Source organism: Drosophila obscura, unplaced genomic scaffold (assembly GCF_018151105.1).
Source record: "Drosophila obscura isolate BZ-5 IFL unplaced genomic scaffold, ASM1815110v1 contig_179, whole genome shotgun sequence".
In the NCBI taxonomy this organism is placed as follows: Eukaryota; Metazoa; Arthropoda; class Insecta; order Diptera; family Drosophilidae; genus Drosophila; species Drosophila obscura.
The window spans coordinates 296,141-313,030 of record NW_024542766.1 but is presented as its reverse complement, the minus strand read 5'-3'; the positions used below and the strand labels follow the sequence as shown (position 1 = coordinate 313,030).

The 16,890-nt window shown below is 40.8% G+C and overlaps 2 protein-coding genes across 2 annotated transcripts; one reads left to right on the top strand and one right to left on the bottom strand.

The window, feature by feature from the left end:
* Positions 1-617: 617 nt before the first annotated feature.
* Positions 618-16,430, bottom strand: LOC111074163 (serine/threonine-protein kinase meng-po). Its single transcript, XM_022366845.2, has 2 exons — positions 15,780-16,430; positions 618-2,629 (listed from the first exon to the last, which is right to left on the bottom strand). Exons 1-2 carry the CDS (start codon positions 15,790-15,792, stop codon positions 1,272-1,274), a joined length of 1,371 nt encoding a protein of 456 aa, XP_022222537.1. The 5' UTR covers positions 15,793-16,430; the 3' UTR covers positions 618-1,271.
* LOC111074164 lies at positions 12,873-13,786 on the top strand. The gene is made up of 2 exons (XM_022366846.2): positions 12,873-13,254; positions 13,313-13,786. The coding sequence occupies exons 1-2, from the start codon at positions 12,914-12,916 to the stop codon at positions 13,719-13,721; spliced, it is 750 nt and encodes a 249-aa protein (XP_022222538.2). The 5' UTR covers positions 12,873-12,913; the 3' UTR covers positions 13,722-13,786.
* Positions 16,431-16,890: the final 460 nt, after the last annotated feature.

Sequence of the window (16,890 nt, the reverse complement as noted above, 5' to 3'; positions counted from 1 at the left end):
TTCCGTTCAATGGCAATGACAAGAAGAAGACAAGACGCCTAATGCAAACAATGTGTCCGGGTCCGCCCACTGTCCAAACAAAAGACAACCCCACACCTTTTGTTGAATGAATATGATTGAGATGTGTGTTGTGTGCATGTGTGTTTGGTATCGATTGTTTATCACGAACAAATCGTGGCGTCACATCCTGTCCAATATCTTTTGGTGGCTATTCTTCTCCAGGGACCGAGCAAACCCCCCTGTGGAACCGCACCCTGACCGCGATGCTTTTCAAAGTCAACAACAGAGACGACCTTCAAAACGCCTCCCAGAAGAGAATAAGTAATTAGCCAAACACTAATCCGATTTGCTGCGGCTGCTGCAAAGGCCACCACCAGTATCCAAACAACAATAAATAATTAAAATTTAAACAATAAATATTTACCGATTAGTTTGTGTTTCGTTTCCCCTGGAACCACCGAACAACTTTTGCACAACTTTTATGATGATTATGAAAATTTTGTTTGGATGAAATCCGTTTGCCAAAATGTTTAATGAGAGCATCTGGACCTGGATGTGAACCTGGAATGATATTTTAGGCTTTAGCAACATTCTGTAAACTTTCATATAAACTCAGTTTAAGGTTCTATATTTGTTGCAGTTTTTTTTTTATGGTATATGGTATACATAGGATATCAATATAATTTATAGTAAAGTCGTATGCAATCGTAGGAGAATATATACAAAATTTCGATGATACACATAGAAGGACTATGGATATATCGTATCGTCTGGGTAGAGAGTTACAGATTACAGATAGACATTAAGATTATCTACTACAAATATACAACAAAACTTAAACGTCTAGTAATTGGTCATCCCTTAGTTGCTCTCTACAAATATCGGAGTATGTATACATATATAAATTCTAGATCTAAATAATTGCATTAGTTGGTATCGTACCGTATATGTATCGTATATATAAAGTAAGTAACGCGTAAATCACACATCATACATATATATAGAATATATCGAAGAAAATCATCGTGGCGGAAGACTAGAAAGGTAACACTAGTGGAAAGTAATCCGTTGACGTGTTTTTTGTTTGTTTTTTGCTGGGTTTCCTTAACCGTACATTAATTCATACTAAATTAAATACCTATAGCAAATTTCGCTAACATTTATAAATATTTTTAGTTATATCAAATACGATCTCATAGATCTACAAATTCAAACAGTTCCGCAGAGGATTATATTAGATATAAGAAGCTCTCTCAATGGCAGAGCTCTCTCTAATGAATCATATCCAGCCCATGCAAGCTCTCGACATCTGGATCAAAGCTGGCATCGCAGGTGGATAGCCAGTCCCAGACCCGCCGTCGAACCATGGTCGGATCGATGGGTATGTCCAGGCCATAGCTGGACATCATGCGCTTGAATCTGATTTTGTTCTCATCGCCCGAGAGTCGGCCCTCGCGCTGGTTCAGATAGATGCATGAGTCCTGGTCGTGGTGGGTGGGCGAGATGAGGGTGGCTGACTTGGAGGTAGAGATGCGGCACTCAACCCAGCGGTCCTTCATGTATTTGGTCACTTCGGTGATCTTGCAGCGATCCTCCGGATCGTGGCTAAGATACTTGCGAAAGCAGCGCATCAAACGGGGCGAAAATCGACGGAAACTGTCCGGCACTTTGGTCGTCTTGCGCTGCTCGTACTTCATGAAGTTGGCATAGGACTGATCCTTGACCCAGTCCGCGGACTGCCAGGGGGGATTGCCGGTGAGGATGTTGTACAGCAAGATGCCAAACTGCCAGGAATCGCTGATGGGCAGGCACTGGAAGCGCTCGTTCTTGATCAGCTCCAGCTGCTCCGGCGGCACACAGCTGGTCCACGTGTGCTTCACCTTGTGCACCAGCAGACCCTTCTTGGTGGTGGCCCCAAAGTCGCACAGCTTCACCCTGGTAAAGTCCGGCGTAAACACCAGAATATTCTCGATCTTCAGATCGCGATGCACCAGATTCTTCGAGTGCATAAAGCCCAGGGCCGAGCTCAACTGCTCGGATATTAACTTGCAGGCATTCTCATGCAGGCCATTGGGTCCGATGTTCGAGGCCAGATCCCCGTACGGGGCATGCTCCATCGCAAACACGTAGTAGTCCATGGTCTGGAAGGCCACCGTGTATGCGCTCAGGATGTGGTGATGGTGCGACAGCTCGTAGTTGTAGTGGAACTCCTTCTGGAACTCCTTGATCGTGGTCAATTCCGCATGGACTGCCTTCAGGGCCACCAGCGTATTGGTGGGCCTGTGGCGGCACAGCAGGATCTTGGCGAAACATCCCTCCGCCAGTGTCTTCTCAATGTTGTACTGATCGGCGAACGTCATCAGCGGCAGCTCCACATCCGGTATCAAATGGATCTGTCCGCCATCATTCTTGTCCGGCTTCTTGTAGATGCTGCTCCGACGGCTCACGGACGCAGCTCCGGGCACCTCCAGCCGTCCCGTACTGGTGCTGGTGGGTGTCAAGGGGGTGCTGCATCGCTTCTGGTTGTTGTGATTGGTGCAGGTGCTGCTGTTGTTGTTGCTGTTGCGACTATTGGTGCTGCCTCCATCGCCAAAGGAGCGGCGCAGGCGGAAGGAAAATGAACGTTTCTCTGGAAGAGATAGAAAGAGGATTGAGGATTATATATCATATCGAATAAGGTTGGGCTTAAATTAATGTTTTTCATTATTTCTAGATTTTGAAGATGCACAGAAGAAAACGTTCCCTCCCTAAAATACAGGTACAAATTCTATCCATAGACATTACAAAATTCTGTTTAACCTTCCTTTTGGTTTGCCATCCTCACAATCATTAAACTTGACCTTTAGCCACAATCAATACTATCTTCAAAACGAATGGTTCTGTCTACCTCTGCCTTGACCCTATCCTTGGCAACAGAAATTCTTACCCAAAGAGAGACCGCAACAAAGCCAACGCCACATACACACAGACACATCTTGCTGCTGTATTGTGGTGTGGCATTAATTGGAAATATTTTTGGGTTGTTCCTTATGATTTATAATCAACGTTTGATGTGCTTCTTTTTATGTTTTGTGTTCCACATCGCGAATTATTAATTTATCATACAAGAGTGGACATAGAAAAGCGCTTACAGCCCTCCCCACCCGTCCCATGGGGGAAAGCAACACCCACGCCCACGCCCAAGACAGAGAGACAGACATAGAGAAATAGACGATGGTTGTCGCCAAATTGTCTGTGACAAAGTTAGTGCAGAATTTGCGTAGATCTCAGATCGGGCATGGATGGATGGATGGAGAGAGAGATATATAGTATGTATGTTTGAAGGCACTGGGTAGAGGTGGTTATATATGGGTCGGGCCATACAGGCAAAAGACGTCAGCAGTTAGTCACAGATTGTGACTGCTGCGATTTTTGGAAACCACAATCTGCGTAGTGCCATTGACAGTCCCAGCGCCCCCTTTTATTCCCCCACATTTGATTTCATTTATAGCATAGCCTGGGAAATGGTGAAAAAATCATTTGATTTGCCGCCGAATGGGACACAGGACAGGCAGTCAGACAGAATTTATAAGCTAAACGAGAATGCGTTAGCTGGAAAATCGCAGCAAAGCTAAAGCTAAAATCAAATTAAATCAACGCAGAGCAGAGCAAAACATTTATAGGGCGTGATGTGATTTTTGCTCGATTTTCTCACAATTTTACCGCGAATTGCTTTTGACGTTAAATTATATGTTCTGCTTAGCGATCAAAATCGTATTTCATAAAGTGTCAACTGCGGAGGAGCAAGAAGGCAAAGATGCGGGGGTAAAGGCGTATCCAAGTTGCACTTATATTTTAAAAATATTTTTATTTTAGACAAATCACTGTTAAAGGCAGGCCGGATAATATTTGCCCCTGAGGCATGCGAGAAATGCATTTGAACTAATTTATGAAAATCTCTGATATGGTATAAAATTCTTATAGATAAATATGTAGATAGTTTCTATAGAGGGTAGTTAGATTGGAGGTACATATTAATATTGATAGATGTAGAAAAAAAAAATATGGTGAATTCTTTTTCTTCCTTCAATTTTTTTTTAGACCATAATATTTTAATTTAATTCTCATTTATTATTCCGAATTACGAAAGTCATTCCTTCTTTGTCATCGGGGGAATATTAAGTGGCTGCGAGGGGGCAAATGTGAAAATTCTTGCGCCCAATAACCCCTAAAACTGCTAAAAACAAAAAAAAAACACTCTCGCATAAGTTTGAGGGAAAGGACAGTCAGCAAAAAGTCAAAGATTATTGTTCTGGCCTGGTTGGTTCTTATTTTTTTGTTTTCTTTCGTCTAATTTCTATTTCCGTTCCAGAATTGATTGGCTCGGGGCCAGAGGTGGCATCCACATACAAATCCCTAATAAATGAACAAAAAAAAAGGGGGAAAACTAATTATATACCATTAAAAACCATCAACAGAGATACAAAAGTCAGAGAGGCCTGCGTGTGGCCATAAATCAAACTTTCACTTTCTTCGCGGTGGCCATCCCTCTTCGTCGTCGTCGCTGCTGCTGCTGCTACACTCGATTCAAATGATACGAGTACTCGTATTCGTTATGGCCATTTCATCTCAATAATTTCTTTCGCCGATCCGCAGCAAAACACTTTGCATGCCCGAAATAGCCAAAAGCCACAAATGAGCCAAAAAGGGTCAGCAGGCAGTCGTCAGTCGTCGGAGAGATGAGATGCATTTTTGCAGCTCTAAATATAGAAGGAAGCCAGAATTTCCGTGGAAATTATCTATCCGACCGCAGCCCAAGGGGGGAGTCAGTCTCGAATAAACAGTGGGTCAAAATAAACAATCCTCAGGATTGTATGGCTAGTCAGACATTAGCTGTACGAGGAGGAGATATGTAGCTTTGGCAGACTGTGAAATGCAATGGAAACAAAGGCGCCAGGAGAACCATCGACCTGCCAGCAAATAGCAAAATTTAAATTCTTGCGACAGATGAACATTTTAAGGATAGGCAATGGTCGACTGGAGGATACCCTGGACCACATTGGGATTAATGAATACGTTTAGGGATAATAATTTTGAAATTAAATTTAATATTTGAGTAGAGCAACTATTTTATCCAGAATTTTCTGTCTGGAATGGGGGAAGCCTGGCATGGAATATATTTAGTAGTTTACAAGCCAATTTTTTTTTTTTATTGTAATGATTAATCCCTTCCTAACCATTCAATCAACAGAATCAGAAAAACTCAACGAACAGATCCAGAATGGGGGAACCAGGCATCAGGTGAGGGGGGCATCAGCATCAGATCTCCAACACTCGTATGAGTGACTGCCAAAATGTACGTTTCGGTTCTCACAGTTCGGTTACTCCCCATTTCCGTGCCCCGGACAACACCCGGTCCTGCACCATGCCGCATGCCCCTGCCCCTGATTGTCGCCCTGGTCTCCAACAACAACAACAAACAACAGCAACAACGAGAGTCGTGTCCCGATTCCCCGCCTGCTTGGCAACCCGCCCGACAGTGTGCGCGACTTTGGGGGCATTGCTGACGTCAATGGAAAAGTCGTTGTCGGTCGGCGTGCCACATACTCGTACAAGCGCACAGTTATAGCCAAACACACACAAGCACACAGATACAGATACATTTGTATCTATAGGCCAACGAGGCTGCGTCTGAGGCTGAAGCAGCCCCGTCGGCGTCTTCGACCATTTGTAAGTTTTGTATTATTACAAAATAAAATGAGAAACACTTTTAGATCAGCACAGCACCCAGAGCAGAGTCTCTGCAGAGGATGATGAATGGCTGGGGAATCAGAGACTCGGAGAAGCGGAGACCATCGACCGGACAATGCCGGACGCTATGTCTGGCTCCAATACTTGGTTGTAGTGCTCCCCCTGCTGCAGCAACCCAAAAACAATTGATTCGAATTGATTGCTCCATCTGGGGGAATCTTGTTGACTTAATGCCTTCATCTTTTGTGCTTCGGAGGGAAACTTACATAAGTACGTTTACCAAGACCTACATCAACTCTCGAAAGAGTCCAAGAGACTGGCATGCATGCATATATAGGATATGTGGGACCTACGACAATGTGCTGCTCTGCTCCTCATTTCCATTTCCATTTATCATGAAAAATACATTTAAATTATATTTTATTTCTTCATCTTTCCAGGTATTAAGTACTTGTACTTTTCTATATATAAATAGTATAATCGTAATTCAGATTTGCTTCGATTGTTTACAGGAGAATACAAACACACACACACACATACACCAATTTGGGTCAAGACAGTTTTGTTACAATATACCCACAATTTGATTTTTTGGGCTATTTGTTGATTTTTCTATAACACGGAAAAGGCAACAGCTTTCCGATTTATTCCGATGTATGCTATATGGGTAAGGATTTCAACAGTCAATATATAAAAATGCATGTTCATTGTTTTCAAAGAGGAGGATTTTGCAAGTGTTTACAATAGGAAATGCTTTTATTATCGGCTGTTTTCTTGATCAAGGATGGAAAACATTGAGAGAAGGTCTTAAAAGAAGGCCAAACCACACATAAAATACAATAATATAGAGAAATCGGAATCCATTAATATCTACTATGATGGGTAATCGATATAAATGTATTGGTGTTTCCTGTTCAAAATCTCCCAAAATCATGGTCTGCACTGCAGGAAGAATAACTTGAAGGCATGAACGTTTATGGACCCATTAATGATGGATAATTACAATTAATATTGCAATTATTTTTATTAATACTCTTAATATCCTCCCATTTTTCGATTTTTACATGAGGAGTGGTCATGCACTCCCCTGACAAAATCTTTTACAACATTTGATCTAATTACTAATTCAGTGGGTAGCTGTTGAAAACGAAAACTTGTTGAAATGGAAAAGCTAAGCATTCGGCTTGCTTATTATACAACAATTCAATAAAAACTAACGACTTAAAACAAAATTTCCGCTGCGCCCACAAACAAAAGCAAAAGACCACCAACAAAACAACGAAAATAAACAAAAATAAATTAAAAATAAAAACAAAAACAAATATTAAATAAATAAATATTAATAGAAGTATTCTTTTGTGTGTGTGTTGTTTTAAATATAAGTGTGCGTATGATTTTTTATAGGGTAAAAGAGATAAAATAAAATACATATTATATATTTTGTTTGCTGTATTTATAAAACGCGTTAAATATGGTTTAATTAGCTTTCTCTGTTTCTCTCTCTCTGTTCCCAAAGAGTATATATTTTTAGCAAAAAAAGGAGGGCGTGTTTCCGCCCCGCCTTGTCTACGTTTTATTGATATATGGCAGCACTCTAGGAGCAAAAGAACCAACCACCAACTGCGAGGGACAGCTGCTCTTTGGAAAACTGCGCACATGACCATCACGAGTAGATGTACAGTATATGACGAGGTGAAGGATATCTGCACAAGTGGTTGTACTCGTACAGGTAGGCTTAGAAGAGCACACTCTATAAGCCCTGGGTTTTCTTGAGTGCCGCTTGACAGACAGAGTGTCATGTCGGGGCCAATGAGAAAACAGAAGGACAAGATACCCTAGCAGATCTGGATTATTCCTACCAAAGACGTATGATATGATTTAATTGTGATTTTATTTGATTGAATTATCATTAAAAGCAAATAAGTTTTTTCCCCACTAACGATTTTTCCTATGGCAGCTTTACTCGAATGATATAGGGATCCCACTTTGGCGGTCAAATTTAATTAATTATACCCTCTGAAAGGATGAGTATTAAACACTCTCCATCCCGTGACTACCCCCGTTGCACATTGAGTGGTAAAAGTGGTCGCCCACGCCACCATTTCCATAAATTATTTAAATAGTTCCGCCTTTACGATATATTTAATTTTCTTTGCTCGCGCTCTGTAAGCTTATGATATATATTTTTATTTGTGTAAATAAATTCTTATAAATAGCCTCCCCTATAGCCGACAAATTTGTAATTACGCGCTCAGGAAAATGGAAAATGAGTGTGTGGAAAAAATGGGAATGTCATGTAAAAAACAAAATTTCATGTAGCTGTCAATTTTCAAGGTAAGGTCAAGGCGAGTGCCTACGTCAAATCATTTATCAAACTTATCCGTGCTGATGATAATGAAGGTGAAGAATGTTGTAAGTGGGGTTGAGAAAATTCTCAAATATGAGAAATGGCCAACGGAGAGAGACCTTATAAATAATATAGAATAGTTCTCCCACACACAGCCAGAAGGTAAGACAATGTCTGAGAGCAGTCCATAAATTAAGTGGAACCTCAATGCGAGTACTGTGAAAACAAATAAGTTCCACCAAACATTTGGCATACAATTGCTGTTTAATATCTCCCGTCTCCTGTCTCCGGTCTCCTGTCTATGTGGGATATTACGAGTTTGTATTTCTCGGAACGGAACATTCTGAATGCTCGTAAATAATTGTAAGTAACGCTAATAATAATATTTGCATTGCACACGTCAGGAATGGGGCACCGGCACCTGACATCAACTTGAAGTTTCGATGAGTGAAATAATCAATTGTTTCCCTCTCAAAAGGGAAACGGATATGGAAATTGGTTCATTTAGGATTTGAATAGATAGATACTTTGATTGTGATTTATTATGTGGCATTCGAGTTGTTTATTAAGGGAAAGAGCGAGTTGCAGTTTAAGCAGGAATTCAAAAAGTATCTGTAGGTGACCTGAAAAGAACCGATTTTGAATTAATTTTCATTTCCATGCTGTGTCTCAGTGAGACACAAAAATCAATCTTTCTCAACAAAAAGCCACAGAGAATGAAAGAAAAATGAAAGCGAAAACAATATAGAGAACTCTGCCCTGGCTGGCAGACGTTGCTGGAGACAAAAACACAAACATTTTAAAAGAAAACTCAATGAAACATCATCATCACGTGGATGGAGTGTAAACAAAATCACAAAAAAACACCCCCTTCTAGAGTCTAGACAGAACGGTTAAAACCGGTTCCTTTTAAAGGAGCTTTACTCAAACAATTGTTGTGGCTAAAAAGCTTGTATCAAAATGGAATATAACCAAAATAAACAAAGATCAAATCATTGGTGGGTTGAGGAGAGCAAAGATAAAGGTACATTAATTAAACAAATAAGTTGAATGTTCAATCAAAAAATGTTAGCCACCATAAGAAGGAGAGAGACTGCGTAAAATATTTGCCATTTGTATAGTAAACATTTATGGGCTATCCGACGACTATATAGACGTAAGATTCATGTGATGTTTGAGGCAGCTAAAGCGTAGTGAAAATTAATAATTTATTAAATACTACACACACGCGTACTCGCATACATACTCGTACTCGTATGTACATATGTATATACTCGCGTATGGGATGGGATCCGTAGCCCACGCATTCTGCCTTTTTGGTTTTCTTCTCTTTCTCATCCATTTACTATATGTCTGGCTTTCCCCTATCCGACTTTCTCTTTTATGCCACCATACAGAAAATATACAAAAGGCATCGGGCACGGTGTGGTATGGTATGGGAGGTGGTTGAGGGATTTGTAGAGATAATTTCTATTTTAACTGGATATAGATCTTTATTTTGATGGAACAAAGTCCATGTAATTCGCAAACTGAAGTGGTCTCATGGTTATACAGATAGATATCAGCTCCGTCTGTGAAATATACATCAGTATTTCATAGTAATACGAAAGTTCTGTACAATTTGTAAGCTTCTACTATTAATTTAACAGTCTAAAAAAGCAACTGCTATTGGCTTCACTTTGCGATTAATGAAAGCAGGCGCAACCTTTTTAGTACTCTCTGGACCAACGATTGTAATTCTCTACCGTTTTAAATCCCATTTACCGAACATTACAACCGAACATCTTTCATTGATTTGTGCCCCAATGCTTTTTAATCGTTGGCCCAGAGAGGGTTAAACCAATTAAGACGGCAATATCTTTTCATGTGTGTGCTCATTATGAAATTTTACAATATTTAAATGCCATATTTTTATTGCGTGTCAATGGCAAAAAGCGCGTCACAAACGCACAGAAGGCGACCCCGTTCGTACACCCAAACAGTTGGCCAAAACCTGTGTGCAGTCACAGACATCAGACTTCAGTGGGGGTATACATATGCACTTATACATATACGAATACATATAAGTATATGTAGATCTCCGATACTTATATATTTTATCTTTTGGTTGGCCATAATATTTCTCGCGACGACAGGCGACGGCACGACCTTGTCCCACGGATCAACGCGTAGAAAGCGAAAGAAGCGGCGGGCAGAATAGTCGTATGCGACAGGAAAGAAACAAATCCCAAAACCACTGGTGCTACCACATTTGTCAATGCAAATTGGCATAGAAGAGTATCCATAGGCATCCATTAGGTGTGACTATTGGGGTTAGTGGAATAGGCTCATGAAATGGAGTGTTGCAGGTGGCTTATGATTAGGAATATGTATTGAATAAAAAGAATTCAGCTCCACCATTTGTTGTGCTCTGAGGATGCATGCCCCAGCCAAACCCAAGCATTGTGTCAACTATTTATTTGTATACTCGCAGCGGCACTTAGTTATGTTATTTATGAACAATGACAATATAAAGTTCTGTTTATTCCCACGACAGCGTCTTCTTCTTGTCACAGTTTATTTTTGGGACGTTTTCTTCTTTTATTTCGTTTATTTGGGTACTTTGGTCATAAAAAGCAAATTAGCATAAATCCCATTTTTACGGCTAACTGAAAATGATTCGTTTTGACAGGAGACAAGTCTCTATGGCTTTGATTATCTCTTTTTTATCGAACTTGAAGAAGAGTGGAGTGTATTTTTCTCTCGATGATAAATGAGGGAATTATAGAGTACTACAATTCAAGGTAAAGGTCAAGGGCCAGACAAGCGGAGAAAGTTGCGAATGGTTTAAGGGATATTTCTGAACCACTTTAAGATTCTTCAACTCACAATGTATTCCCCCACTATTTATGGATATTAATGATAAATAATTAAGACAACAAATGGCGATCGTTTCTCTTGCGCTCATCTGCTATATGCAATTACGAGTATCTGCCTCGAGAGGTTCATTGCACCTTCCCATAAATCTGGTGGCCCCAACACTATCAAACAACATTTTTGTTCGCCATAATTCAAGAGAATTAATTACATAAAATGCCTCACCGAAAGCCGCACAATTGAAAACAACTTACACACAGAGACAAAGAGACAGACAGACACAGGCAGACTGCCAGACGGAGAGAGAGGGATCGGTTAAAAAGAGCAAGATAAAGATGGGAATGGGAGGGTGTACAATACGAGTACCCATTAGCCGGTCGGTGTTGAGCGAAAACATCTTGAGGGCCCGCAACAAACACTCGGGGGCTGTCCAAAATAGCCTAAACAGATTACACCGTAGAAGACATCGCGCATACGACGCGTGTGCCGCACCGCTTTGGCAATTAAAAATTCAAGAAAATCATAAACAAACAGAGACCCCGAGAAAAATGTGTGCGTGTGTGTGCAAAATGTGCGTTGCCATGGCTTTTTAGTTTCTTTTGTTTCCAAATTTATTTTCTTTTCCAAGTTTTTGAGGTCTTCTTTTGTGAGAAAAAATTATGAGATTGGAAAACTGCATGAAGAAGCGTTAAGTGATGTTATTGGAACCACATATAAACCATTTCAATTGTAGGGAAAATTCTAAGGAAAAGATAGTTTGGTAGAGTCAGAAACAAAAAATTCAAATATAATAATGTTTAAGCCCAATTAAAACACTTTCATTCCTTCAAACCAATTTCAACAATCAAAAGTGCCCCCCTCCATTTCTCAAAAATGTATCGTATTTCGTGTAAATATTTTTCTCAGAATTTATTCAAGGGCATTTTTACGAGTACTTACAAGTACTTCCTTTTTCACACTCGTGACACCCAACCATGCATTGATTTTTGCTTTTTTAAATACAATACACATTATTATTGTTATTGTTGAGGCGCATTTAATATTTTTACAAACAATGTATCCCCCCCCAAATGTTCTCTTTTGTTTATTTGAGTAATATTGAAGGATGAGTAGGAGCATTCCGAAATCCGGAATCCGTAATGTTTGCTATGAGGCTTGACGTGCCCACGGTTCAAATTTCTCCCCTTTACTACTTATACCCGTATATGTATATACACATATCTCTGTGGGTACATATATATGTATGTATATCTGAACAGACAGAGTCTGTCTGGTCTTGGTGGAAATTGTTGAAGGCGGCAATTGGCTTCGCACTTCATTAATGATGCGGCGCGTCGGTTGCCCAATACAACAACAAAATTACGCATTTAAAAAAAGATATATTTTATGGGGATATATACATGTACGTATTGGGAGAGCAGATAGACAGAGATCGAGAGAGAGAGAGCATCATCCTCCTCGACAGATACAAATTTTTGGCAATTTAATTTCCGTTTTCGATGCATTCGAACAGCGAATGAAAATGCTCGAAATTGAGAATCAATCAAAGCATCTTTTCCAATGCTTCAATGAATTTTGGATGGTTCCGTCGTTCCACCCCGTGGGCCACATATTAATTTTATATTTTGTATATTTTTATTTGGACTATCACATGCTCAACATTCATTAGATTCGATGTTCATTTCCTTTGTACATATCTTACGTGACGTATTTAGATAGATTTAAATAGACAAATCTGTTTTAAATCGATATCTGTGAAAAATGAATGTTGCGTAAGTAGCAATTGATTCCCATCTGATTTTTATTAAACAGCGAGCGATTTTTAACCATTTTCGTTTGGATATTTCCCATGCCAAACAAATTAGTTTACCCTCAAATTCGAATTATCCGTTTGATGAAAGAAATTGGAATTATATTTTATGGGCACCCCCCATCGAATAGTAAGCCTTGAACCACTTGTACTAGAATATTCCAAAAACAATGACAGAGCACCAAAAGCAACACGAAATGGAGGAATCCTTAATCAACGAGGAGGAGCCGCATTTGACGCCACAGCTGCAGGATCACTACGAGACAGAGGCAGAAGTGCTGGGACTGCTGGTGGATCTGGAGACACAATATGGGGACTACTACAAGATTTATCTGTGCGAAATGGAGGCCCAAAAGATTCTCATCGAGAGAGTGTGGCTGCTGACGCAAAGATACCTAATCCTGATTAGTTGTGTTATTGGGTGTCGCTATCCCGAGGTCTACACTCTATCCACGGAGGAGGCGCTGGTCAATGAATACGAGGAAAAGCTAGAAGTGCTACGAGCTTCCAAGTAAGTCTAGTCCGAATCTAAGTACCATTACATTCGTTTAGAGATTGTTTTTCGCCAGCAACAAAATGAAGCACTCGGTGATGGAGCTGGACACGCACTGCAAGAAGTTCTATGCGGCCTACAATCGGCTGAACAAGAAGCTGGAGACGCCACTGATCATGGGCGATCCGCATCATCGATGTATACAGCATCACAAGATAATGGCCGTCGATATATTCAACTATTTCCATGCCACAGTGCTCAAACTCAAGTGCTACATGCATCAGCTGGATCCCTTGAATCTGGAGAGCGTGGAGGAGTATCGGGAGCTGCTGAAGACCGAGGCGCAGCCCGAGGAGTTCGAAGAGCACCTGATGGAGCGCTTCGTCTACTGCAAGTGTCTCCATAAGCAGCCGACTTGCCCCATCATGAAATTGAATTGCGCCCATCACAATATTGAAAATTTGAAGTATGTTAGTCGCATCTAATCACAGGCCAAATGCACTCATAAAACGGAACATTAAAGCAGAATAAAGTGGCTAATCAATATTAATGTATACCATATTTTTATTATCATGTCTTTGGCAATTCAATTATCTAAAGGCTAAAGAAGAAGCCTTTGTTTCGTAGAATTAATTTATCTTTTCATTGGAGTAAACCAATGTAGTATGTTTACTCAAGGATTAACCTTATGAAACTATATTCTAGTGCCTGGAAGGGGTGTGTGTGGAATTTTAAATGCATAAGGACTGTGTGGCATTTTTTGCGATAATATCAATGGTTATATTCAACTGTGAACTTTTTGCTGACGCTTTGTCATGAAAAGAGAAATGAGCTTTGATGATGTTTCAACACTGAGCAGCATGTCAAGCGTGTTTAATGCGACCCCACCACCAACGGCCATACAACCCACACAGAAAATGGCACACACAGATCCTGCACTGCCCCACAAGGTGGCTGGATGGCTGACTGCCACTTGTGTATGCAACTGTCGTATCGTGTGGCACACAATGAACCCATTGAGGCACAAGTACTACCTCCCCGAAACCCTAGCCGCCACTGAGATGGCAATCACAGCGCATTTGTAGCTGTAACACTGCCAGGGATTGTAGCTGTAGTTATAGCTGTGGGTGTTGCTGCTCTACAGCTGGGACCGTGGGCGGATTTAACCAAGTCCAGGCGCACCCAAAAGCTGGACAAACAACACAGCCTGATGACTGGCCTACAATGGGTGGATGATACATATATATTATATACCTACTTATATATATCCGTACGTACATATGTACATACATAGGTATAAGTATTCTTTATATAGAGAAATCAGAATCTCGTGCGTCATTCGATTATGAGTTTTAGGGTCTATCCCCATCCGCAACCCCTCCGCTGTCCCAGCCCCATTTGTTCGGTGGCATATTATTTATTTTATACATTTTGGATAAACAAAATTCGTAGAAATTTAGCGGCCAGGCCCACAAGAGGCGACCCGACGAGACCCAGCGCGAGTAGACCAGACCATGTTTATGATAATGACGTCGTTGTCATTTGTCGCTTGATTTTCTCTTCGTATTTTACGAGTATTTTTGGGATGGCGTTGAAAGGCAGTCCAAGAGCCGATTCCGCCCCCTCCCAGAATGTGGGTTGATTGCTCTTTCGCCGGCTTTGTGCGTGAGGGTCTATTTTTAGGCAGGATAATTGAAAAGCAAGCAGTACAGCGCACAACAGGAGCGTACCAAGAGTGGCAGGGCCACCGGCAGGACTCGCACCGCCCCGCCCCCCACATTCGGTTATAATTGCGAGGAATCCCGACAGTGTCGTTTGAGCTTTTCGAAAAGGGATTATTCATGTAACTGTTGGGTTGGACCCCGTGTTGGATGTTGCCCAGAGAGAACTAACAATAGATTATGGGATAGGATGACATGTAATCAAAGAAACGGAGGAAATTGTGCAACTACTGTTTGAATCGCATAAGAAAATGGAATATAAATGGGTGGGGGAATGAGATAAGCAGTTCAAGGAACTATTCGATGGTACTGAATTCCTGAAGGATAGAGGGAGAATGAATGAATGACCAATGCAATGGGTTCAATGAACTGTGGCATCTGTCCCTTGTCGATGTAAAAGTGGCAATGTTCTGATGTAAGCTGTAACTCTGTTGGAGCAACGGTTGCATAACATAAGGTAGTATAATATTCGTGGAAATGATACAGCCAGTTCTGGGAACTAATGGATAAGACTCTCGTTTGTGGAGGATACGACGAAGGAGTTGAATTAATGATATAATGCAAATTTCCAGGAATTTCGATTACCAGTTGAGTTGCAAATGCAAATGCAGACCCGGCAAATATAAAAAGAGAAGGAAGGTTATCTTAGCAGATGGAAGGTAGAATGCATGTAGAACGATTGACTAATAAACATAAGGACTTTTCCGAGAAATGAAAAAACTAGTTCCTTAAATAAATATGCTTACTTATGGAAATGTAGTATAAGGTTGAATTTGGCATATGTAATTTACTTTACTTTGTTGCAATATTCGTAAAACTCACCGATAGTGCCCATTTCTGTGCTTCTTAAATCCTTTAGATCAGTAATCTAATCCAAAATAGAACTCGCAGTCCTCTGTGGTATTTTTTCAGTATGGGGGTATTCGATTGAATACAACCTTTTAGTCGCGACGGTATTCACCTGATTCTCTTTTTGGCAAACAAAACTACAACAAAGCTTCGTTTACACTTCGAAAGTCACATTGCAATTGTCCAAAAGACGCCACTTAATAATTTGTGTTTGTTGTTTTTTATGCAACTTCCAGCGTGCTTAGAAAATTTCAAGGTTGCTTCACAATTAGAACTACAATGTACCCGTAATTTGGCAACAAGATGAATGGGAGGGATATATCTTTTGTTTTTGTTTTTTGTTTTGTTTGAATTTCTTTTTATTTTATTTCATTTTGTTTCTTATTATTTTTCGCGAATGGAATACTAAGTGGTCGTATGGTCGTATGGTGGGAGTGCGCGTCAAGCAGTGATATACGGGGGACAGCACTCGGCAGAAAGAATAATACGAATCTGAATAATACACTAAAGACGCAAGCAGAGCAGGCGAAAGGCGCGACAAAAATCAGAGGCCACGACACGTCTAAACACGTCCACACGCCAGGAGTTTTCCGTTATAAATGTTTTCGCTGACGCCAAGAGCTTCGGTTCTTATATTTGTTGCATCGCTTTGGGGCCTCGGCTGCCGCTGGCGCTGCCAGCTGCTTCGGGTGCTCCGTCGGAGCATGGACAACCGAAGGGTGCTCGTTCGTTGTCTGATGCTTTGCCACTCTTTTACTATCACTGCGTCCCCTCCCCCCCCCCCCTCGCACATGGTCTCTCTTTCGGGGTGTGTGCTCCATGTTGGAGAAAAGCTTCTTGGGCGAAACGAAAGCTTTCTCCTCTTTCGTTGCCGCACGCCACTGAAAGTCGTTTTACTTTGAGTTCAATGCATCCAGTAGTAAGATTTTTTTCTCTTTCCAGGAGCGGATTCAAAGGAAACTGTTTTGAAATAGTAATTAAGTATTACCTGTCGTATAAGGGGAGGGTACGGTAATCTGATTACCCTAATCTATCCTAGATCTGGAATATATTTGATATTAATAAAAACGTGTATTTTGATACC

Excerpts from the sequence above, each read along its gene's own strand:
- LOC111074164 (XM_022366846.2), top strand. The coding sequence starts at position 12,914 with ATGACAGAGCACCAAAAGCAACACGAAATGGAGGAATCCTTAATCAAC. Across the intron at positions 13,255-13,312 it reads GAAGTGCTACGAGCTTCCAA|CAACAAAATGAAGCACTCGG; the intron begins GTAAGTCTAGTC and ends GTTTTTCGCCAG.